The 25,632-nt window shown below is 46.0% G+C and overlaps 1 protein-coding gene across 1 annotated transcript in view; it reads right to left on the bottom strand.

The window, feature by feature from the left end:
• Positions 1-235: 235 nt before the first annotated feature.
• CACNA1I (calcium voltage-gated channel subunit alpha1 I) overlaps positions 236-25,632 on the bottom strand; it is a 208,423-nt gene continuing 183,026 nt past the window's right edge. The window contains exons 32-35 of the mRNA XM_048499231.1: positions 21,169-21,282; positions 19,982-20,147; positions 12,052-12,248; positions 236-9,470 (exon numbers count right to left, since the gene is read on the bottom strand). Coding sequence (XP_048355188.1) covers positions 8,757-9,470; positions 12,052-12,248; positions 19,982-20,147; positions 21,169-21,282 — 1,191 coding nt within the window. The 3' untranslated portion in view covers positions 236-8,756. The remainder of the gene's footprint in view (positions 9,471-12,051; positions 12,249-19,981; positions 20,148-21,168; positions 21,283-25,632) is intronic.

Here is a 25,632-nt window from a genome sequence, read left to right as displayed (position 1 = left end):
GAATTTTTAAAAATTGTTTTTTATCATATGAACCTATCTCTGAAAGTGGGATAACTGAAAGATGAATAAACTCCAGTCATCTGTTCCTTGCCTTAATCATCAGCCAGAAAACCTGGGCAATCTCACCTATGTCACCAAGACAATACAAAACATTGGCATATGTTACCACACTGTGGTGGAAGAACTGCAAGCTCTTGTTTGAAGTGCAGAAGAAACGACGTCATACCACAGCAAGTCCTGTCAAAAGGCAATACTTTAATGTTCAAAACTTTCTACACAAAGTGCATTTGTCTCCTTGTGTTTTGTTTTGTTTACCTCACAATACTGGGAAGAATTTCTACTGAGACCTCTACCCTTCCATAGTACCTTCAGAGATCTAAGAAATTCCCACATGAGCACAAAAACAAGGGATCTGCATTTTCATATGACTTTCCTTGTAAAGGGACTAGAAAGAGAGCCTCTGTGAAAAACAAAATCAACCAGGCATAAGTAGACCCCCTCAAATACAGAGCAGAAATCCCACTCTGACCTAATATGCCCAAATCCCTTTTGAAAAAGTAACCAATTATGTCATGTTGTAACAACTCACTCTCTGGGTAGAAATAGATGCTTCGTTTTTCTTCTTCAAAACCATTAGTAAATAATTAAAAGGGAGAGACAAAATATTCTCTAAAGATAACCAAGTTCTCAGTTGTCATGGTAACTCCTCTCCTAGGCCAGAAGCCTTTTACTTGTGTCGTGAAACAAAAATGCAAGCAACAAATCTATATTTTGAAGGAAGGATGGGATCTAGTTGGTAGTGCAAAGTTGTTTGTGCTGTTATAAATTCAGAGTAAGAGCCTCACATAATGTAAGCTGGTTGGTATCTGTATAGTTCCAAATTGGCAGAGCTACCTTCAAATAGGAGACACATTGAATGTCTCCTACAATGAAGGCTGGCACTGCACAACCGCAGCTGAGATAACAGATTCATTTTTCTAGCAGCACAGTCCTTATCTCCTCTTGTCCCAATAGATTACGCAATTTCTCCATATGATTCATTGCCAGGTGGTCACATACTAGTATGCACCTGAATTGAGAAGTAAGAGGGATTTGGTATTAATGGTGAATTCTCAGTGGCACTTGGGAAATCATGTCCTGTTGGTCACAGATAGGGTCAGCTTACAAAGACACCAATGGGGAGGATTCCCAGATTGATCCAGATGCTTAAAAATGAATCCTCCTATCACAAGATTCTGACAAAATTTTTAGAAAGGAGCTAAGCCCAAAACCTTATGCCAATAACAGAAAAACTAATACTAAGAAAATCTGGTTGTCTCTTTAATATGAATTTTTAAAATTTAGAATGCATAAACTTTTGTAAGCTTCATTAGATACTGGTTAGCTGCAAGGTAGAGAAACTAGCTGGTAGAATGTTTATACAAGAAGTCTTAACAGGACATCTTAAAAGGCAGTAAGAGTCTATGAAAGAACATATTTGGTAAATAAATCCATCGAGGTGGAAGTGGATTTTTTGATATTATTTTGTAGAGACTGAAATGGCCACACTTAAATATTTGTAATACAGAAAAACATTTAAACTAGCAATAAAGCCCATTTTAAAATAAAATAAAATGGGATCTAGATAGGGGGAGGGGGAGGCTGGCAGAGGACTGACCAGGCTGGTGGGAAGGTTGCTGCTTTTCCTGCCTGCCCACCTTCTCCACCCCACCCCCCGGTTACCTTTTGCTTCTTCTGCATGGCAACTCGGCATTGTCCTGCCCACCTGGGTGGCTGTTGGGGGCCAGGAAGAAGGCAGGTGAAGGAGGGGAGAGAGTTGTGCTGGGCATGTGAGGCAGCATATGGCAACTCAGCACTGCCCCACCAGGCCAAGTAGCTGTTGGGGGCCTGAAAGCTGGCAGCCGCGGGAGTGGAGAGTGTTGGGCTGGGCCAGAGAGGCAGCTCATGGCAATCTACCGCTGCCTCACCAACTTGCTCCTGGGTTGGAGGAAGGCAGGAGGAGGAGTGGGTGGAATGTTGGGAGGATGGCCTTTCCACCAGTGGCTGCACAATGCCACCTTGTCCTCCTGCCACACTCTCCCACCCGCTTGCTCACCCTCCTCACTTTCCTGTTCGCCAGCTTGCTCTCCTGCTGCCTCGCACTCTCCCTCCACCGGCTTGTTGTCTTGTCAGTTCTCTTCCTCTCCTACCCAGTTTTGAGGAGAGGGCACAATTTGGGGGGGGGGGGGCTGGGGGTGCAATATTAGTTCTTGCACCAGGTGCCATTTTCTTGCGTTATGCCTGTATCTTGTTTTTTCTTCTTTTCTGATTCTGTGTGAAATGAGAAGTGAGGGAAATTAATCTGTTTTCATCAATAAGTTTGAGTTTTTAACACCATCTGGTAGAAATAATATTAGATTACCATAGGCTTATTGAGACATTGTATGGATTTTCTTCTGTTTTATGTTGGAAGCTACCCTGAGCTTGTAAGAGGAAAGGAGGCCTTTAAATAGAATGAATGAATGAATGAATGAATGAATGAATGAATGAATAACTGCACACTGTGATGACTGCTCTGTTACAATATTGTTAGGAAAGAGGCATTAGTTCTCTACAAGTGTTGCATCTGGGGAGAGACCATGGTTCAGTGGTAAAACCTCTGCTTGGCATGCAGGAGGTCCCAGGTTTGACTTTCAGGATCTTCAGTTAAAACATTTCATAGCAGGTGATATGAATCAGTGGTCTGATTCATTATAAGGCAGCATCATGTGTGCACATCTGTATATAACCATCCAGCTGAGTTCTTCCAAATAGTTAAGGGGCTTCTCCCCCTTGTCCCAATAGTGTAAATTTGGAGCATTCTGTAGCTTGCTGTGGCATTTTTGCTTAGCATTTCATGGATAAAACAGTATCCAGCATGACCAAGAATCTGATAATCTGACCTTACAATTTCAGGGCCAAAACAAATGTTAAAAAATAATAATGAATCTTATTTTTTAAAAGACACCCTCTGAATAGCTTTGCATGCCCAGTTGCTGCCACTCAACTTGCACACTGTTGTGGAATGTGCACATGAGTGTGTGATATTATATCCTGGGTCAAAAATTTCAGTCAGGAAGGAAGATGTTGCTATGAACATTCTGAGAAAATCTGAAAATCATGACCTCTGGGCTCTATGAAGCCATCAGAAGTACTTTCAACCATTATTCTCAGATCTTTTGGGTGACTCTAGGTATCTTCCTGAAGGGAGAAAAGGTACAAAAGGTCTCGTTGGTCAGTCACATAACCATATCTAAGGACCATTTTGTTGCAGAGAAAAGGTAGAGCTAATGGTTTCAGAGAATCCAACCAAGATCCTTTCAATCGTTGGGTGATCTGAACAAAATCTGATTGCAGTACCCATTCCAGTTCCTTGAGAATTTATTGTTTTGCCCAATCTGTGATTGTGTTCAAAGCTCTAATGCTGTATTCTACTTTCATGGATCAAAGTAGCATGATAGGCCTTTCTGTTTGTTATTTTCTGTCATATTACTTGCCTGGATGCATTAGAATGTTTATGCCCTTGGGAGCAATTTAGACATGCTGCAAGATGTAGCTGGACTGCCCTCATCTCCAGCTTTTCTTTGGCTTCTGACTTAGACAATGTTATTTTACTGAGCTGATCTTGAATGTGAGCTCTGTAGCTCAAGACACTGACATAAAGAGGGTTCATGAACAGGCTTCTTGAAGACAAATAAACTAATTTGAGGCACCAGTGAATCACTTGATTTACTTCTGATATAGGATCAGGTGAGGTTGCCAGACAATCTGATCCTGAAAAGGCAAGAGAAGACTCTAAGCAGTCTTAAATGGACCCTTACCCAAGGAATGACATCCTGATAGGATACCAGCATGCCCAACAAATGGGTTAACTTTGTTCATGCCACATGAGTCTGTAATAAGATTTGATTCATCAAGCCTTTGTTCTTGTTTCATCCTCCCATTAACAAGATATTCTATCATTCAGAGTGAGGAAGCTGTTTATACACCCATGGTCCTGGAAGTAGCAGATCACAGCTGAGACATTTATGGCACTTTGAAAGGATGAAAATCTTGACTATAGATAGAAACACTGTTATTCATTGTAAAAATGCAGCAGCAGCCATAGCTATCAGGATGGGAGGATAATAATGAAGTCCAAAATTGGAAGTGCTAGTTAGGTTAGATGAAGCACAGAAGCTTACTGTGAAAAGGAAGTATAGGGACATGTATGCAAACCTCTGAGAAATCTGTCAAAGATAGGAACCTGATGGATCCAAACTGATGAACTTAAACCTAAAGTAAAATAATAGTTTCATGCAGCTCTGACATTCTCTCTCCCAACGCAGTTTCTGCTAGGTTTGGAAAAATGTCATAAACTTGTACATTTCAGAGATCTGACTAGACCTTCATACAGCCCCTGTATACTGCTAACTGGGGAAGGTTAGCCAGGGGTTTCTGAGAGAAGCTACCACTCTTGGTGTCTTTGCAAGATGATACTACCTGCAACCAAATGGAGGCACTTTTCCCTACCCAAGCATCACTGGAGAATAGGACTTGCTTCCAATGAAGCAATCTTAGGATTGTATGATTGGGATTTTGATCCTGCCCTCTTCTTTGAGTGTACATGGCTCTCAGAATTGAATTACACAGTACAAGATGAGCACAGGCTTGCAACCTCATGTTTGTCCTGGTATATCCCCCAGTGAGTGTTTATGCTCTCAGGGTAATAATCTCCTGGTGGTCCCTGGTCTGAGTTATCCTGCTATCATTGATGTCAGGAGTTGTACCTGCCCCCTCCCGACAGTAGACACAGAGGTGCCAAGAGGCACATCTGGGCTTAGAGGAATCAGCTCTGCTGGGGCAAGGGTGCAAATGTTGACCTTCTATGTACCCACACCTGTCATATATTAATGGACCTTTTGTTCTGTTTCTATGCCCTGTGTAATGAAGATAACTAGGCTACCTCTGCATTGGACTCTGGAAGGGAGGAGGGAGGAATGGAGGTCGCGGGCACAGCCCAACAGGAGACTACCACTTTGGCCTTGGGATACTTCTTGTCTTTGAAAACAAAGTCTTTCACACCTCATTGTTCTCATATTCTATGGGAAGAAGGGAGGAGGGAGTCCCAAGGAATCAGAGGGGAATTAATATTACTGTAAAAGCCAGGATTGCCAGAACTGGCTATGAAGCTGAGTGCTTGCTGCCAACCCAATAAAGACTTTGGATCCTTTTTTCTAGAGTCTGCTTATTGGTCCAAGACCTAACAATTGACCAGGGTCAGGGTTTTTTTAATGGCTCTGGCCCTGGCAGGGTGGAACTCTCTGTCTAGTGAGACCCAGGCCTTGCAGGACCTAGCTCAGTTCCACAGGGCCTGTAAGGAAGAGATGTTCTGCCTGACTTATAGTTGAGGATAGCATAGTCTACACATAAGCTGGTCTCCCTCCTGTCTTCCTCTCCCCCCTTTGGATCTCTCACTTTTATCCCCCCTGACCACATCTGACCATAATCATTGGAGGTCCAAAGAGATAAAGGAATAGATTATTATGTTTTAAATGAAGAGAGTTTTATCTAATCAATTTTATTATAACACCTGATTTTTAAATTGTATATTATTATGTGATTGATGTTGGAAGCCACCTTGACCCCAACTTTGTGCTGGAGGAAGGCGGGACATAAATAAAATAAAATAAATAATATAAGAGTGGAAGTGGGGATGGCTGCCAGGAAGAATTGACAGGGGTTGGAAGGGCAAAGAATTCCCTCTCAAGGCTACCCATCTTCCATTTCTGAATTCCTCAGTCTTTTTCCAGCCATTCTTAGGGCAACACAGATCCTTTTCATACTCCTTTCCTCAACATTTAAGGTTACATGTGAAGTAAGTAGTAATAAACTGGTGCACATGTTGTCAGAATGTGAGTGGCTTTTTTAAAAAAAGGTCTCTTCACAGACGATGGGTCCATTTCAAATTTTCAGTTAATATAAAGATTTTTAGGATTATTTTATGAGTGTGTATATGTGATAAAGCTGTATTGGATTGGGTTTCCTATGGAATTTTTCTAAAGATTTCCATAAGCAGGATCCAACAGGAACATAGGATCCCTAGCTATGGAACAGATCTCTACAAGTCTTTTGGCTGTCTGAATATGGGCTACTATGCTGGTTATGAATCTGATCCTGAAATTCTCAATCGATTCCTCCCCTGTAAACATACAAAGCCAGAGGCTCCAGGCCTCGCGAAGTAAATAAGTCTCAGCTTGAGGTGGTGATGGAGAAGCTAATTTGATCTATTTCAGTTTCTGATTATAATGTTTGACAGAGACTGCTGCCATGTTTCTGTCAGGTAAGAGCATGCACTTTATGGGACTGCCATTTCTCTCCTCAACCCTTCCCCCTTTCAAGGGAGAACAGGCAGGGTACACACCACAGATTAGCACAACATAAACATTTAAAAAAATTAAGACCCTTGTTATTGCTTTATTAACACAGACCATTACTCTTCTGCAAGCAATGAAAACTCCTGCTCTGTCTTGTCTCCCAGACACTGCCCAGTTCAGGCTCTATTTTTAAATAAACACATATTCACTTTTGAGGAGATGAATTTACCATACATAGAACAAAGCAGCATTTTTAAAAATTGAAAATAACACTTTCCCCCATAAATTAACCGGACTGGTCATGGCTGCTGAAGCCGAAAGTGACCACAGAGGCAGGTGTGGTCCACTTGTGGTAGAGCAAAGGAGTGTTCATTTCTGGGGACAAACATCCCTTTCCCCCCTCCACTATGCCATGTGCCTCCCAGTTGAGAGGAACCTGTTAGAAGGGAAGAGGGGCTTCTTTTGCCAGTTCCCTCCCCCCACAAAGCCCTTTAAAGTAGGTTGCCAACTTTTGAACTGGCCCCTGTAACTGTGCCTTTAACATCACTTTGATCTTTAGCTGTTAGCAAGTGAAAACGTTTTACCTTCATGCCATTAAAAACTTTATGCCTGGATTCACATTGGTCAAGTGTTTGTCAAAGACATAGGCCAGACTGTTTGTTTTTTAGTCAGTTGGCGATCTTGATTTTTTTTTAAAAAATGATTTTTCTGAATGCCCTATCCCTGCCTTAAAACTGAAAAAAGATACTCCTTTCCAGAAACCAGTCTTCCTGGCTGAGGGCTTGGTTAGCGATGGAAAAGAAAGACTGGGTACAAAGGCACCCTAAAAGGGGGACTGAGTCACTGGGGGTGGTTATATAATAGGGAGAGAGAATTTTTTTTGGATACTGAGTGATGACATTGGTATAACTGAGCAAATCTCATCAAACCACCTATTACATCCCCTCGATTTCCCTGGTAATCAATCCGCCCTCCATTTGCAAAGCACAGAAAAGGTGAGCAACAACCATTCCAAACATTTGCTAGTGAATAAATTACCCATTGTATTGCAGATGCGCAAACAATCACACACACACACACATGCACACAGACTAACCTCCCCCCCCCCCCCCAATGCAAATTGGTTGGAATTGTTCAACTGGCTAGAGGCATCTGATGCCATTCAAGAGCCACCGGATTCAATTAGATTATCAAGCTATAAAAAGAACAGTCATTCAAGGGTTGCTCTGAATACTCACTGGTCAAAAAATTGGAGACCCAGCTTGGACATGAAAGGTGATCATGTTTTACATTTGAGATTCATTCTGTCAGTCCCCCCACCCCCCAACATTCTCTCAAATTTTATTTTTTCATTTGATATATTTGTAAAAAATAACTTTTCTCTAGAGATGGTTTTTGCACCTCTGGGCTTCTAAAATATATTCTTCACAAGTACTGAAAATCAAGGGGGGAAACCCTTAATAACCCCCACCCCAACAAAAACCCTTGACATCACAGAACGGTTTCCCCTTAGCAGCTTTCTTTCTCAGCAAAAAGGCAAAATCAACAAAAACTGAAGCATCCAGTAGTTGCCATGTGACTGCTAGCAGTCTCATTCCCTTGTGTTTTAAAGCAACTCTGAATGGCCCTCGATGCCCCACGGCCACCTGGCTGTTCAGCTGGGTGGGCAAGATCCTCAATTAAATATTTAATAACTTTTTGCAATCCTACCTGAGAAACTCCTCTGTCCTAAACTCCAACTGTGGATCTTGTATTCACCCCAAGATACCTACATCGCAAAGCTAGACGGATCTTTTGGAGGTCAGCAGAGGAACGAACCATTGAGATTTACCCCAAAGAGATAAAAGCCAGCTTGTGGTTGATCCTCGTTTCATGTTGAAATGATTTCCCCGCCCCCAAAATCCCTGCCCTTTTTCATGCTTAGCACTTTCTGAAAGTCCTAAGCGCTCTGTAAAAAAAATAAATAAATCATTCTGTATATCTGTACATATATATTTGTATAGCAGAGGAGTAAATGGCTGCCTCCAGCCAGTTACTCTGCAGGAGGTCCTTCCCTCACTTTAACCTGGCACTGTTGTCTCTGGATTTCCTTTCTCCCACTGTTCGGGCTGCAGGAGCAGTGGTCCCATGCATGAGTGGGGTGTTCACATATTGCTTTCACGCTCTCGTGTCTCTGAGGTATAGTACAAAAGTCTTTGCTTTCCACACACACGTATGCACGCACACACACACGCACACTGACAAACATATTTATATTTCACGCTGCTTGCTTGTTTCCTTTTCCACAGTCCCCCACATGTAGAACTGCTGTCAGGAAATACTAGCCAAAACCACGCTTTTTTTGTTCAGAGTTTGCTTTTCCTCCCAGCCTCCCAGGAAACCTCATCTGTTCCTCTTGCTAACCCCACTTCCCAGTTCCAACTCGGGAGGAGCTGGGGAGCTGTGATCCACAGTCACAAGGCTGTCTGAGTCCAGGTCTGGCACCTCGTCCTCCCTTGGAGAAGGGCTGTTCTTGCAGAAGTCCGTCACCCATGAAGGCATGGAGAGAAACCCTCTTGGGTCAACCGAGTAGAACTGCTTAGCTTCAGTTCCTGCAGAACCCCGGGAAGAAGGATTGGCATGAAGACTGCTGGTGCTGTTGCACTTCTTCATGAGTGCCAGACCTTGGGGTGGAGGGGGAGGCGAGAAGAGGGAAGTGAGAGAGAGACTGCTGAGAGTATCCGAATGGTCATTGTTGGTGCCTCCACCCCTTAAGCTGTTCCCAGCACCTTCCTCATCAGAAGGGTCCATGGAGTCATGGTAAGTGCAACCAGGGCTGGTGCTCCCACCACTGCTGTGGCTCCGTTGGTGCCGCCTGATGTTCTGGAGAGTGAAAATCCCTCGACCCCTCAAGCTCTGCCTTCGAGAGGCAGGGGAAAGTGGTGCCACTAAAGCTCTTTGGGTGGCGGCTGCTGGCACTGGGCACAGTGTTACTGGGAGGTCCAGTGTGCATTGGGGCGAGTCACTGAGGTTTAAGCTGTCCTCCAGTGTGGTCTGCAAGCTGCCCTCTGAGCTGTTGCTCCTGCTGTCATCCAGGGAGGTATCACTCTCAGTGGTCTGCAGGGCCAAGAGGCAATAAGAAAAGCAAAACAGTTGATATCTCAATTCTTATAATGCTGGGTGAGGGGAAAGGGGAAACTACAACACAGCGTGAAGTGGCTATAATTTAAGGCCAAATTAGACATGATGGTATCCTCATGGTATCCTCGTGCCATTTTAAAGTCACTTAAAAATGCCATGGGGGCCTCATCCTGATTGGGCCCTCAGAACTCTTGACCCCTTCCCCAACGTTCTCCCCCATGCCCTTTCAAGTGACAAAACAGCAGCAGGGGAGGATGGTCATTTCAGCAGCCATGAGGACACCATTATGTCTATTTGGTCCTGAGTGCTAGAAAATCTGCTCTGGATGCAAGGCTCCAGGGTGCAAGTCCATCCACCCACCGTTTCTTCCAACATTTGATATTTTAGATGTCTTCTGCTCCTGTACATGGAGGGTGACAACCTTGGTGGCTGTGATGACTTATTACTGACAGCTCTTTTTTCCACAAAGTTCTCCTATGCTTTTCAAAACCAACCTATGTTAGTGACCACCATTACATTTTGCAATAATGGGCTAATAGGACAATCCTATGTAGAGTTACTCTAGCCTAAGCCTATTGAAATAAATAGGCTCAGACTGGAGTAACTCTACATAGGATTGCACTGTTAGAGTGATAGTTACATCAGCTTTGTCAAGTGACACTCATTTCTCTTGAATCACTCTTTCTATGTTGAGTATAATTGTACAAGTCTCTACCAAGATATTCCCTTATGGCTAGGCAGGGAACCCATGTATATTTATACACAAGTATAGCAGTTCACATCTAAAAGAGAGGCTGGGGAGGATCTATAAAAGGAAGTCGATGAGTGAGGGGAGCTTAATCCTGCCTTTGCTGTGTCTCACAATGTTCTCTTCCTTTCAGCTTTTCTCCTAGCTCAGCTCACTTCCACTCTCCAAACTGGACCACAAGTGCTGAAAGCTATAAAGCACAGTGAGGAAAGGTGGGGTAGAGGCCAGTGTTCTGCTTCCCTCCCCCCTATGCTCCATTTTTGTTAAGAAATATGCCCCTTGAGCCATCACAGGTGACCATGTATATAAATACACCTGCATCTACCTGTCATATCTAGTTCAGCCAAGAGATATCTTTCACTGGCTTGTATTCTGCATGTGTTTAAGGCTAGTACTGAATTTCAGTTAAGACAATGTAATAATGGGGAATTTCAACAACTCTTACATATATTCTCAATGTATTCCCAAATGGTGACAAAATAGGGGATAAGCTAAAAGGTAACTGAAGAGTCAAGGATGCTTAGAAATTATTTAAAATCACGATAATAGAAATTTAGCTACAATGGACACCACAGGTTAGGAGGGGTAGAAATAATGTCAGCAAGAGGGTAATGCTGTTAATGGGTGGAGTCAAAGAAGCCATAAAAGGCAAGAGGGCCTCCTTTAGAAAGCAGAAGCCTAGTGCAACTGGGAAAAGTTTGAGGTAGCACTGCCCCTCTCTTCCCCTCCCCCTCTGGGTCCCCTGCAGCCTGGCCCTTGTCCTCCCCAGTGCCTGCCGGGGGAGTCACTGCCAGCCTCCAGAGATGTGTTTTTAAACGCACAGATGCTGGGGGAGGGACTCGTGGGCATGCCCTCGACCCAAGGCCCCACCCCCAGGAGGGAGGGGCTCAGGGGCATGGGCCCCACCCCAAAGCACTGCTCCCAGCCTCTGTGCTTTTAAAACATGTCTCCAGAGACTGGCAGTGGCTTCTGCTCTCCCCAGGCTCTGGAGAGGGCAGAAATCAGGCTGTGGGGGGTGGGGGGCTCCCGGAGAAGGCTTATCTCCATGTACCATTTCCTCCCCATACACCTCTGACGGGCATAGAAGGGATTGGTCAGATTCAGATTAGGAATGGTGACAAAAGGAACCTCCACTTCAGAGACAGTAAATCCCCGAAACCCAGTGTCAGGGGGCAACATCAGGGGAAGGCCTTGGCCTCCTTGTTGTTGACCCTCCAGAGTAAGTGGTTGGCCACCAAGTGAGAGAGGATGCTAGACTAGATGCACCACTGGCCTCATTCAGCAGCACTTTTCTTATGTTCTTATGTTCTTAACTATTCTCTCTCACATAACAACAGAACTTAGGATCACATGAAACTAATTAATAATAAGTTCACGACAGACAAAAAGATTTCACACAAGTCTTGTGGAATTCATTACACCTGATGTGCTGATATCCTGTGACTTGGATGTATTTAAAAGGACAGATTTCTAGAGAGTATGTCTACCATTTGGTATTAGCCATGATAGCCAAACAAAGAAGCGCAACAAGACAGTTATTGAGGGGTCTGGCTTCCAAGGCAGGAAATGCCTCTGATGTCACTCAAGTATCCTATGGGGCATGAAAATGATGGACACAGCAGCAATATACAATTGGATAGCGCTTGCATGTTCATTCCTTCACACACATGGAAACACTTTCAGGACAGTTACAAAATCAGTATATCACAGACCATCTTTTTTGTATCACAAAGCATTTTTGCTCATGTCCACACAAGGGTAAAACCTCCAACTATAGACAGATACTTGGGTAGGAAAAGGAAATCTTACCTGGTGGATAAGTGAGCAGTTCACACTTGGAGATTGCAGTGATACCCAAGAAGCCTGCAGAGAGATTTTAGGGAGATTCTCTGGGCAGGAAGCTTTCTCCTGAGCTGGTCGTTTGGCAGAGACAACTGGTTGGAAAAACTCTGCTGGAACTGGTAACAGAGGATTGCTTGTATCTGAAGAGAAGGGGGTAGTAGGACCTGGCATTGTTAGGGGAGGAAGAAATCAGCACAGAAGAAGAAAGGGTCAGGAGTCAAATCCAAGGTCAGAGTCCTACAGGGAGCTGATTCATATGTTAATTCCTTAATGAGTGAACACAGGTAATCAGACTCCATTGTGCTTGTGATCAAGCTTGCCACTGCTCCCTTCCCTTGATGGCCAACACAGGTGAAGACAGCTGCACAGCCCTTGCAATCACTCATTTCCCGCATAGAGAGACCTTCCCCCAATGCTGACTGTTCACCAGGAGCAATTAGCTATATGGGTTGGCAGAAACTCGCTGCTTCAGCTGTCCACCCGTCCGTCCGTCCGTCCCTCCCTCCCTCCCTCCCTCCCTCCCTCCCTTCAATTGATTTTATTAGATTTTAAAAACAGACAATATAAAATATTTCATTTAGGGGACAGACGTTACCAAGTGTCCTCTTGATTTTGTCAACATTAATACAGTGGAAAATTCTGACTATACCCATAAAAAGAAGGAATTGTAATAAAACACCCCATCTCCACCATCTGTGTTTTAAACATAAAAGGTAGCCCTTTGTAGGAGTGGAGACCCTTGAAGTCTTAATTAAGCATCCAACCTTTGGATGAGGAATTGCTGGACATTTCATGACCTAACTAGGCACAGACTGGATGGCTTAAGGTCACCAAAAGTCGACTTACTTCCATACATGGCCAAGAAGAATGGAGTTGACACAGTAACCCCCCCTCCCCTGGCATTTTGAACTTAGTTCCCTTTAAAATACAGGCAGCTTCAACGATGCCCAGATGTGATGGATGTACTTCCTGCTCTATCTGATTATTAATCTTTCCTGAGTAGCAGAAGAGAAAACTGTTTCTTTGTCTACTGAGCGGCCCTTTCTGCACAGCACAAATAAAATGTCTTGAGAATGTTAAAAGAAACATTTTGGGGAGGAACTCCACACAGTTTCTTCCTGAAAATGTCCTCAAAACATTTTATTTCAGCTCAATCCAGTTTTTCGCAAAAATGCTAAACTAGCGACTTTGTCCCTGAAGTCGCTTTGAAAATGTCTCCTTCTTGCTGTGCAGAGAGCAGGAGACATTTTATTTTTCCCTCCTCCACTGAACAGCTTGCACCCATCATCATCATCATCATCATCATCATCATCATCATCATCATCATCACGCGGCGCCTACACCGCCGCGCAACTTTACGGCTTCGATGCCTTCAGTAACCCCAATAGTCAGATTGTCCTACCTGAAGCCACCCTTGCGGTCGCCTCTGAGTGCGCTTACAAGGCGTTTGTCAGGGTCCCCAGTTCTGGCCAGCCCACACAGAGCTTCTCTGCCATCCGGCAAAAACCCCAAGAACCCTACGCCGAGTTCGTGAGCAGACTCCAGGAGGCTCTCAAGAGGCAGGTTGACAACGAGGAGGCCCAGGGCGAACTCCTTAAGCGTCTCGCCAAAGAGAGCGCCTCCGCTGAATGCCGCAAGGCTATCACCGGCTTAGGTAAGGACCCTGAACTGGCCGACATGCTTAAGGCTTGCCAGGATATCGGGTCCTTCGCCCACCACGCGGACCTCCTAACCGCAGCCCTTTCCACCGCCAGGAAACAGCCCCGAGGCAAGTGTTTCAATTGCCACCAGTCCGGACACTTCCGTAGGGATTGCAGGCTGCCCAGTAGGGGGGGGCCTACAACCCGCACCGAAAGGGGTCTCCCCCCAAAGGGAGAAGACCCTCAGGGAGGCCCGCCCCCCAAGCCTTCTCCACCCTTAAGCAAAAACTATCCCTTGTTACAGGGGGCACGGACCTCGCTCGCTCGGAGCCCGCGCACACCCCAATGTGGGCGGGCATCCTGCAGGAACGGCCTCACGAGGGCAGCCGCACGCTACGGGCTCCTACGCCCCAAGAGCATCCCGCCGCCCACTCCACACAGCTCGGAGGCCCAGGTGAACCCCAGGGTGCGGGGAGCCCCAGCACGGCCATCGACGAAGTGTCCGAGCGGCCTGATCAGTGGCCGGCCGGGACACATTTGGGCGCCCGGGGGGAGGAAAGGGAGCAGGCCGCACCGGAAACCCCCCTAGAAATCGGGCGGCAGCTCATCGCCCTCCCCATGGTCATGGGAGAGCTCGAAACGAGTAAGCCCGCGCCCACTGCCCTCCCCCTCACGTGGACCACGAAGACCCCAGTATGGGTAGAACAGTGGCCGCTGCCCAGAGAGAAACTGATTGCCATGCACCAACTCGTAGAGGAGCAGCTGACCGCAGGCCACATTGAGATTTCAACGTCGCCCTGGAACACACCTGTCTTTGTAATAAAAAAGAAGAGTGGCCGGTGGCGATTACTACAGGATCTCAGAGCAGTAAATGCCTGTATCCAGCCCATGGGCCCTCTTCAATGCGGTTTACCCAACCCCAACCTTATCCCCTCAGACTACCAGGTCCTGGTTGTTGACCTGAAGGATTGTTTCTTTTGTATCCCCCTCTCCCCTGAAGACCGAGTACATTTCGCTTTCACGGTGCCGGTGCTTAATCATCAGCAGCCCACGGCCAGATACCAATGGAAGGTCTTGCCCCAGGGGATGCTCAACAGCCCCACCTTGTGTCAATTCTTCGTCCATCACGCCTTAGCCCCATTTCGCGCCAAAGCGCCTGGAGCTATGATCATCCACTACATGGATGATATCCTAGTAGCCGCGCCGACCATCCCCCCGCAGTGGGTGACGCTGCTAGCCGACACGCTAAAACAGTCAGGCCTGCACATCGCTCCCGAAAAGGTGCAGAGGAACGAGCCATTTTTGTATCTGGGGCATAAGCTCCTCCACTCCTACTCCACCCCCTGTCCTATTCGGCCTTTAGCGGCCCCTGCCCCACTCCAAGGCGCCCCCACCATCTTCGCCGACGGGGGCAAGCGCGTCGGCGCCATTGCATTTCAACGAAATGGTCAATGGCAGACCGCTTACACGCCGCCCCAAGCCTCCGCTCAACGGAGCGAACTCGCCGCGGCCATCCTGGCCTTTCAAACTTTCCCCCAACCCTTCAACCTTCTGGTCGATTCCCAGTACGTGGCACACGTAATTGCCCACCTACCCGGAGCCTACGTGGCCCCCCGAATCGACCCAAACCTCATGAGTCTTTTCCTGACGCTACGGAACCTTCTAGCATCCAGAACCTCCCAGTACTTTGTAGGCCATATGCGCAGCCACACGCCGCTCCCAGGCCCCCTCAGCGAGGGAAACCAGCACGCAGACAATGCTACCCACATCTCCACCCTCTTTTCCGACCCCTTCCAGTCACACGATTTTTTCCACCAGGAGGCAAAAGCACTCGCCCGATCCTGCAACATCCCCCTCAACCAGGCGCAGTCTATCGTTAAATCCTGCGCTCAATGCTCACGCCTCGGCCCCTCGTCAGACCCCGGAGTAAACCCGAGAGGGGCCCTGGCAAATGACTTGTGGCAAATGGACGTAACCCTGGTCCCTGCCCTAGCCCCCTGGAAGCACCTACATGTAACCATAGATACCCACTCGGGGTACGTCTGGGCTACACCACTCCGAGGTGAGACCACCAATCACGTCATCCAGCACCTCTTTGCGTGCATAACCGTCATGGGCCGCCCCCTCCGTTTAAAAACGGACAACGCGCCCGCATATTCTTCCGCAGCCATGCTCCAGTTCTGCAACAACTGGGGAATCGTGTTAACACACGGGATTCCCTACAACAGCACCGGGCAAGCAATCGTTGAAAGGGCAAATCGCAACTTCAAAGAGATTTTAGCCAGACAAACTAAAGAGAGGGGAGTTAGCCCCCCCCATTTAGGCCACATACAACAAACAGTCTCAAAGGTACTTTTCACCATTAATCATCTAAATTTGCTCGCCCTACCATCAGGACAACAGGTCACCCCCATAGAAAGACACTTCAGGCAGTCAGACCCCCTCCCCCACGCCAAGGTCTACTACCGCCAACTCCCAGACCGAACCTGGCGGGGACCGGCCCCCCCTCATAACCTGGGGAAGGGGGTATGCTTCAGTCCTTCTCCCTACAGGTCCTCTATGGATTCCAGCCCGACATGTCCGACCAGCCCGAGGAACGATGCCAAACGAAGCCAGGCCACACCACAAGGACGGAACAGGCCTCCCCGGAGCACCCCATCCCACAGCCTCAGCAGGCTCGCAATCAGCATCGGAACGACCCGAAGATCCGCCCAACCCGAAGGCTCCCGCAACAGCCGACCCGCCTCTAGACGCCCAAGAATCCCAAAGCTGCAGCCTTCGTGGCTATCACTGTGGATTTTACAGCCATCAGCAGCTACTAATACAGCTAACCCCCACCGGTGACAGTCGGTCACCCCCTGCAGGATCCCCATCTACGACCGCCATCCTCCTTCCCTCCCCAACGCCCCCCGGCCGGAATTTGAACTTACAGCCGGGAACATCCCCGATAGATTAACTCTTGGAACTCTCCGCTGCCCTCAGCCACTTGCATGTTATCGGAACACGCCTTCTTCCAGGACCTTGCTCGCAGAGAGTCACCGAACTTACAGCTTTGGTAACCATGTCTTACTGTTTAATTTTATCGCATGCTCCGCCCGGACACCGCCGCCATCGCTCCACTCCGCTTCTCAATCCCTCCTGCCGGCTCGATGCGATCGTCCTCTCCGAAGCGGAGTCTGCCTCCCTCGCGACTTCCCTTGTGGGAGCCCCCGGACTTATTTCCCGTACTATTGGCCAGCTGGACTGTGACCTCGCGAAGTCCACCAACTCCGCTTTCACTGCCCTGGATGCCCTGGCCTCCGAGCAACAAGAACTTCATTAAGCGGCTCTAGATAATCATGCCGCCATTGACTGAATCACCAAAGCGGTGAGAGTGTACATAATATGTATCGTTTTGATCTTCCTGATGACTCCCGATTGTTTACGTGAGTTGCAAGAAATTGTATCTAATCTGAAGTGTGATGTTTTGCCCCGTTGGTGGTCAGCCCTCTGGGGCTGGCTGCCAGGGGAATGGTTGAGTGCTATTGTACAGCTCTGCGTTGTCTTGATTATGTGCCTTGTTATCAGATCTTGTTTCGTTCAAATGCGTGTCTAATATTGCCTGTAAACGTGTGTAAGCCCCTCGCATTTCCCTTACCCCGCAACCAAACTCTAATGTCGCACAAGCGGCTTGGTCAGCCTGACCAAACGGCGGAGGAGACAAGCGTCCCTTTAAATCGCCCCTTAGCGTTTCGGCCCCCCGCTTTCTAAAATGTAAAAAAGGAGGAGATGTAGTAGTGCACTGCCGACCCGGCAGTGCCGTAGTAGAACGTTGGCACGCCAACGGACCTGCGGCCTTGCCGGTTGCATCGCACCCCCACTCCTCATCCCCCCATGAGTCACAGGTCGTGAACTGTCTGGCTCAATCACCGGGCGCAGGGACAATGATCTTGCCCCCAGGTGAGGATTAGGCTCAGACGCGTACGCTCTTCTCCGCACGTAGCCAGATGAGATCATGCATCACCTGATGATCTCCCGACCTCCCGCTCTCCCGGAACTCCCCCCAGTCCTCCCTCCTACACGCCCCCGATAGAGTAACAATAAAAGGTGCCAGGAACCGGCAGACGGGAGATTCGCTAGGAACACGGACCTCCGGTCTCCCGCTGCTGGCGATCTCCACCAGATGTTATCTCCGCGTCTCGTCTCGTTCTTACGCTGACCGCGTGGGTCAACTACAACAGACCATCTTTTTTGTATCACAAAGCATTTTTGCTCATGTCCACACAAGGGTAAAACCTCCAACTATAGACAGATACTTGGGTAGGAAAAGGAAATCTTACCTGGTGGATAAGTGAGCAGTTCACACTTGGAGATTGCAGTGATACCCAAGAAGCCTGCAGAGAGATTTTAGGGAGATTCTCTGGGCAGGAAGCTTTCTCCTGAGCTGGTCGTTTGGCAGAGACAACTGGTTGGAAAAAAACTCTTAAGCTGGAACTGGTAACAGAAGGATTGCTTGTATCTGAAGAGAAGGGGAGTACATTGGGACTCCAAGCAGTTGTTACAGGGGAGTGAAGAAATCAGCACAGAAGAAGCGCTGTCAGGAGTCAAATCCAAGGTCAGAGTCCTACAGGGAGCTGATTCATATGTTAATTCCTTAATGAGTGAACACAGGTAATCAGGACTCCATTGTGCTTCGCGATCAAGCTTCGCCACTGCTCCTCTTCCCTTGATGGCCAGCACCGGGTGAAGACAGCTGCACAGCCCTTGCAATCACTCATTTCCCGCATAGAGAGACCTTCCCCCAATGCTGACTGTTCACCAGGAGCAATTAGCTATATGGGTTGGCAGAAACTCGCTGCTTCAGCTGTCCACCCGTCCGTCCGTCCGTCCGTCCGTCCGTCCGTCCGTCCGTCCGTCCGTCCGTCCGTCCCTCCCTCCCTCCCTCCCTTCAATTGATTTTATTAGATTTTAAAAACAGACAATATAAAATATTTCATTTAGGGGACAGACGTTACCAAGTGTCCTCTTGATTTTGTCAACATTAATACAGTGGAAAATTCTGACTATACCCATAAAAAGAAGGAATTGTAATAAAACACCCCTTTGGAAGAGTGTCATCCCTCCCTTCCCACCATCTGGTGTTTTTACAAACATAAAAAAGGTAGCCCTTTGTAGGAGTGGAGACCCTTGAAGTCTTAATTAAGCATCCAACCTTTGGATGAGGTAGAATTGCTGGACATTCGCTCATGACCTAACTAGGCACAGACCTGGATTGGCTTTGTAAGGTCACCAAAAGTCGCACTTATCTGGTTGCCATACATGGCCAAGAAGAATGGAGTTGACACAGTAACCCCCCCTCCCCTGGCATTTTGAACTTAGTTCCCTTTAAAATACAGGCAGCTTCAACGATGCCCAGATGTGATGGATGTACTTCCTGCTCTATCTGATTATTAATCTTTCCTGAGTAGCAGAAGAGAAAACTGTTTCTTTGTCTACTGAGCGGCCCTTTCTGCACAGCACAAATAAAATGTCTTGAGAATGTTAAAAGAAACATTTTGGGGAGGAACTCCACACAGTTTCTTCCTGAAAATGTCCTCAAAACATTTTATTTCAGCTCAATCCAGTTTTTCGCAAAAATGCTAAACTAGCGACTTTGTCCCTGAAGTCGCTTTGAAAATGTCTCCTTCTTGCTGTGCAGAGAGCAGGAGACATTTTATTTTTCCTTCCTCCACTGAACAGCTTGCACCCATCATCATCATCATCATCATCATCATCATCATCATCATCATCATCATCATCATCATCATCATCATCATCATCATCATCATCATCATCATCATCATCATCATCATCATCATCATCATCATTATATTTCATATACTGCCCAACCCCCAAAGGGCTCTTTATTTATTTATTAGACTTAACTATGCAGAAATGATACTCGGTGTTGCACATAGCATATTCCACACAGGATTTGCTAAGGCAGACCCTGTTTCAGGGCCACATCTCACTATCTACAGTTACCTCCAGTACAAACACACAGATTTATTGTGGCAGTGATGAAAGTTGCATGCCATTTTGCCCTTTGAAATATACTGACAAGTTAAATGGGAAAGGAACTGGAAAAGCAGCCATTTATATACAAAAATTGCTGCAGTGTGTTTGTATTTGTCTCCAGTTGTTTGTACCCAAGGATCATTAAAATACAGCTCTCAAAACAACTAGATAGCTCTGTGTTGTACCAGCATGGTGCAGGAGAACAGTAAGGTGATGCCTACCTTGGTTGCCCTCATTCTTCAGCCAAGACTGGACTGGACTAAAGGCAGTTTCTTCCATTTCACATAAATAACTTTCTGGAGCTGGAGAAGCTTCTGGGTCTGCCAAGGATAGGAGACATTCCTCCAAATCTTCCATCCCCAGGGAGTTGGTACTGTCCAGACCATCCTAGTTACAGTAGTGATGATGCCATATGAAGTTTTGAATAGCGTTTTTCCCATGGACAAAATATTCTGGGATAGACCCAGTATCATATATTCAGTATCATATATCCCAGGGTGTTTTTATCCCGGTTTCTCCCTTTGCACGGCTGCCAATCAGTGCGTTCAGGCTGAGAGGAAGAACTCCAGTGAATTATGCACGAGCCCCCGGTTTATTTTCATTTTCCATATGAATGTTTACATTTATGTCATTTACATCATTTGCGTATGTTTATGTAGTTTACGTAGATTCCGTTTTAACGGCGTTCTGATTGGCTGCAGCTAAGGGGTGGGGAGAGCAGGCAGTGAAGTCAGAAAAATAAACCAGTCCATCTCCCACGGTGTTCGCATGGGAACGGGAGCGGTGTGGGCTTTTTCAAAAGAACTTCTAATTTCATTGCTTTTTGAAAACCGTGGGATAAGGGAAATCTTGTGGGGTGGCCCTGAGTTAGGCCTGGAAGCCATGCCTGAACCTGGATGTTTCACCTTCTTATCCCAGGATATTTTGTCCGTGGGGAAAACGCCAATGTGTGCAAAAAGAAGAGAAGGAAAAGGAACAAAATCTGGCCCCACCCAGTCTTTGAGTAATAGGTCATTTTCCAGAATTTATTTGCTAGGTATAATAAATAATTATAGAATTTGACTGGAGCGCAAGAGAAGGCCTAGACATGGTGCAGTTTTTGGAGACCCAGGTTAGGATCAGAAGGTAAAAAAATCATAACAACCCGACCCCTCAAATCAACTGTTTCTTTACTTTACCCTCTCCTTATGGAGCCAGTGCCCCATAACACCTGCAGGATTGTGGCACTACCAAATACACACAGACTGTACATTTGCAGATTTTTGCAGTGTATCTATTCTATATCCATTTTTTCTACTTAAACCACTTGGTTTATATATATTCTTGGGGAGGCCACTTATACTTTCAACGAAAGGTGGCAAAGGCCAAGCACCAGAGTATACGTATGCAAATCTCAGAATGCTTCTACCTGAGTTTCCTTAGGGCTCAGCTGATCAACGCTGTGGTTGTCTTCATCATCCCCTAGCAGGATAGAAGACTTATCAGAGTTCAGTGATAAGCCTTCCATTTCAGCCAACTGGACCTGAAGTAAGGGAAAGACACTGTCACCACAACACCACATCAGTGGTTTCAGAAAGGGTCTCACATGAGGCATATGGAGTCCTAACCCAATTCTGCATACAATGAAACACCTTGTTTCTGGAACAAAACAAAAACATCCCAGTCTGGAATTTCTCATGGTCCACCCCAGCTGGAAGCATTCACTTTTAGTATCTTCTTTGACAGGAAGACGCAGAGAGGATCTTCAGCCATAGAGATTTTGGTACCATGTTCCATCACTCTAGGAGTAACTGATTGTGCACTGGTGGTGAAGAGATATCGGGTTTGTCCAGACTGAGGATAATATGATCTGCCCTGAAGCCAAATGAAGAACAGATTTTTTGCCATGGAAGCTGTCTACTGTCCTACTTAAGTAGGATGATAATAGTGATGCCTTCACTTGAGCAGCAGTATTTATGTTTTATCCTGTCCATACCAAAACCATGCAGGTGACTGTCTCTTGTCCTTTGCCTTTTTCAACCATTCCCTTCTGGCCTCCTTTCTGGCCTTCATATTCTCCAGTTTCAGTGTACTAGTATCAGAGCTAACCTGGTTCTCTGCAGGCATTCTTCCCCCCTTCTCCTGGGATTTTCTCTTCATTCCACTTAACAAGAAGTTCTTCTTTCTTATTTTCAAATCTGCCCCTGTATCTTCACCTCTCATTTCCCTTCCCATTTTACAACCTGCCTCTGCCTTTTTGTCTTCTCCTACTTCATGTGTCAAATATTTTTCGCCTGACCCAGCCTGCTTATTCCTCTTCTTCAAAACATTCCTCCTTCACATGTGCTTGTCTCTAGAGAACTTCCACTGATTTGTTCTGGCATTTGATCTTTTTGAGTTGTGTTCTATCAGTGCTATCTTGTCCTAGTTTGTAGGCAAGGCTCTTGCTTTCCTGTGTTTGTGCAAAACTGTGTACACATGTGGTATATGTAAACAGCGACAGCAGATGATATGGAGAGCTGATGGCTTTGGACAGGAAGTATAACAGAATTAGTGGCAGTGCCATACGTTAGGACTCCTTCAGACCGATAGCTCTTTTGGAATGAATGGAAGAAATGCCCGAAGTAGATTTCCAAACAGGTAATCCACCTTCATGATGAAATCCAGCACAAGGACACAATGACTGCACTCTGCATATCACAAGCATCATCACACTTCCATGGAAACTATCTACTGAGCTATTCTGATTGTGGATTAAAGACACAATCCAATGCATATTATGTGCACTTAAATCCCTTGGGATCAATGGGATTTCAATATGGTGGATTGTGTTCAATGTTATATAAAATACAATATTTCACCAAGTACAAGCACCATCAACACACCCAACAATTAAAAGGGGGGAAAAGGACAACCACAATTACACCATATCAACTCACAACACAATTAATTAGTCACAGTATCTATACATATACAGAAAGCACAATCATTTGTAAAACTACTCATCAACTATGTTCCGTCAAGTACCACACTCAGACAAATATTATATCCAACTGCCCTTAACTTTGCCCCCCATTAAGGATGTAGGATGAACTAACAGCTACTATAACATTTCTAGATAATCTGTCCTGTAACTATTTCAAATCTCCTGCGATTGCATATGCTAGAACACTTTGTTCTACTGCTGTTTTGCAAAATTTAGGCAATAGTTTAATTGAAGTCAAGGACAACAAGCATCTAACTATTGTGCTCAAAGCTACAGAACACCAGTATTTTTTGACAGGCCTTGTGACGCCATGAATAAGAAGCAATTCATTACCGCCATGAATACAAACAGAGCTAATGTACATATGCTTGCAAAATCCACATAGGAGACGAATGATGAACATGAGATGTCTTAGAGTAATGCCATGAAAAGCACAGAAAGGGTTAGTGCAGTGAGACAGTGTCTTACATTTTAACATTCAAGCTTGTGTAGGCACCAACATTTTGAAATATCTTACTATTTTTAAAAAGAACAAGAAGTTCAAATTATTGTAGAGAGTGTTTATTCTAAATATCATTTTTTCCCCAGTGTGGAACTACTTATAACTTTCAACCCAGGGTTTCTGTTGAACATGGCACTTCTTTGTTAAGTCCTGGAAAGGAGAAAGTATAATATAACATCTGTATAAATAAACCAATAAAGTGCCATGCATATTTCTGATATAAATGGTAGTAGGAAATATTTTAAATATTTCGGTTAATAGATATCTTGCCTATTAAAATACCTTCGAGGATAAACTTGGTGTCACTTTTTCTGCAAGTTAAAATTCGTATTCAAACTTGAAGCAACTAAAATGAAGGCCAATTTATGCAGGTAAAGAATCCTCATGGATCTGCAAGGATTTTGTATCAAAAGTGCACCAGGAGTTTTGTTACTTCCTGGCATGTAAGGGCTGAATTTTCATCATGACTGCAGCATGGAGAAGGGGCTTCACTCTGCCTATCATTTCATGTAAGTTTTCCAACTAGTTAAGACACATACAAGCAGGAATGGTCAGATGCAATTATAAGGTGAAAGAATGGCTAAGAAGGTTTGGGGGTGGTAGTGACTTTGCAGCACAGGAACAGCTAGATTCCAGTTCAGCAGTTCCTGGGCTACAAAAATGCTTTCTTATACATAAAATTCAGTTTTGGAAAGAAGTCCTTTATTTCCCCTGTTCAATTATTCTGATTCCATTTTCAGCTGGAGGACCCAGAGCAACGGAAAATGTAGTCCAAATTCTCTAGGATCAGAGTCAAGCTACTTCACTCCTGAGCCAAATAACTTAATGGATGTAGCTTTTTAATCAGAAGTCACTCTAATGCAGCCAGTGGATTACTTCTCAGCTGAAATTTAAACAGCTTCAAGAATTTTGCTGAATCTGCATCACTGCTTAAGCCATCTGCGCGAATGAATCTTAGGTAGGAGAGATCTATTGACCATGGGTTGATTCACTGTAGGAATAGATAATGCTGTTTTAGTGAAATGATTAATCAGAATGATGGGTGACACAAATGTATATGTATTGTCGAAGGCTTTCACAGCCGGAATCACTGGGGCGCTGTGTGGTTTCCAGGCTGTGTGGCCGTGTTCTAGTAGCATTTTCTCCAGACCAGGGGTAGGGAACCTGCGGCTCTCCAGATGTTCAGGAACTACAATTCCCATCAGCCTCTGTCAGCATGGCCAATTGGCCATGCTGACAGAGGCTGATGGGAATTGTAGTTCCTGAACATCTGGAGAGCCGCAGGTTCCCTACCCCTGCTCCAGACGTTTCACACCTGCATCTGCAGTTGGCATCTTGTAAGCCACAGATGCAGGCAAAACCTCAGGAGAAAATGCTACTAGAACACAGCCATACAGCCCAGAAACAACAGAACACCCCACAAATGTATATGGTTTTAAATACAAATTATACTTCTTATATGTCACTTATTGTTGACTGGCTATGGTATAATGTATTGAAACTCTATTGGGATATCTTAGAACATTTTCTGCTTCTCAAATCAGACTGCATCCTGTTTTATTTGATCCTAAAGGTATTACTTAAGTGATTGATGGGTTGTTTGTATAATCATGCTCCATCTGAAATACCTGGGTTAATTAAAGAAATAAGGAGGGAAGGTGGCCGATCTCAGAAGCTAAGCAGGGTATTTGGAAGGGAAGATGTGTACCTGCCAGAGGGACATGTGTGGTCACATGTCCAGGACACAGGCCTTCCAGTCATGTGGGGTGTATGTGTGTGCAGAATCCCCCCCCCCCCACAGTAGCAACAACTGCAGTCTGTGGTGCAGTGCCCGGCAGCTCCCTCCCTGCTGGTGCCGTGCTCACCGGCTTCAGGCCTGCCGTGGGCCTGCCAGCAGCCGCAGTTGCTGCTGCCTTCACGAAGAGAGCTGCTGGGTGCCGGCTGGGTCCTTGCGCTCAGCAGCTCCCTCTGTGCTGGGGCAGTGCTCACCAGCAGCAGTAACCACGACTGCTGGCAGGCCCACAGCGGGCCCAAAGCCAGCAAGTGTGGGCCCCCATTGGACACAAAGATCTGGCCGGTGCCTGGAGGCTCTCTCCATGAAGGCATCAGCAACCGTGGCTGAAATGCCCTCTACCCGGTCCTTCCCACTCTCCGGGCAGTGGGGAGATGGCAGGAAATCAGGTCTTCTCCCAGGTGCCATTTTCTGCCAGTATACCTCTATGGAAGGGAGACCACCAAAGAAGATTTTGAAGAGAAAAGCATTGGCAAACTACCTCTGCTTCTCATTTACTGTAGAAGCCCCTTGCTGGGATCCCCAAAAGTCTGCTGTCACTTGACAGCACTTTACACACACATATATGGATACAAGCCAAATAAAGTTAGGCCTGGTTAAGGAACATTTCCTG

Source organism: Sphaerodactylus townsendi, linkage group LG06 (assembly GCF_021028975.2).
Source record: "Sphaerodactylus townsendi isolate TG3544 linkage group LG06, MPM_Stown_v2.3, whole genome shotgun sequence".
In the NCBI taxonomy this organism is placed as follows: domain Eukaryota; kingdom Metazoa; phylum Chordata; class Lepidosauria; order Squamata; family Sphaerodactylidae; genus Sphaerodactylus; species Sphaerodactylus townsendi.
Note: the sequence above shows the minus strand (reverse complement) of the source record. Positions and strands in the feature narration are given on the sequence as shown.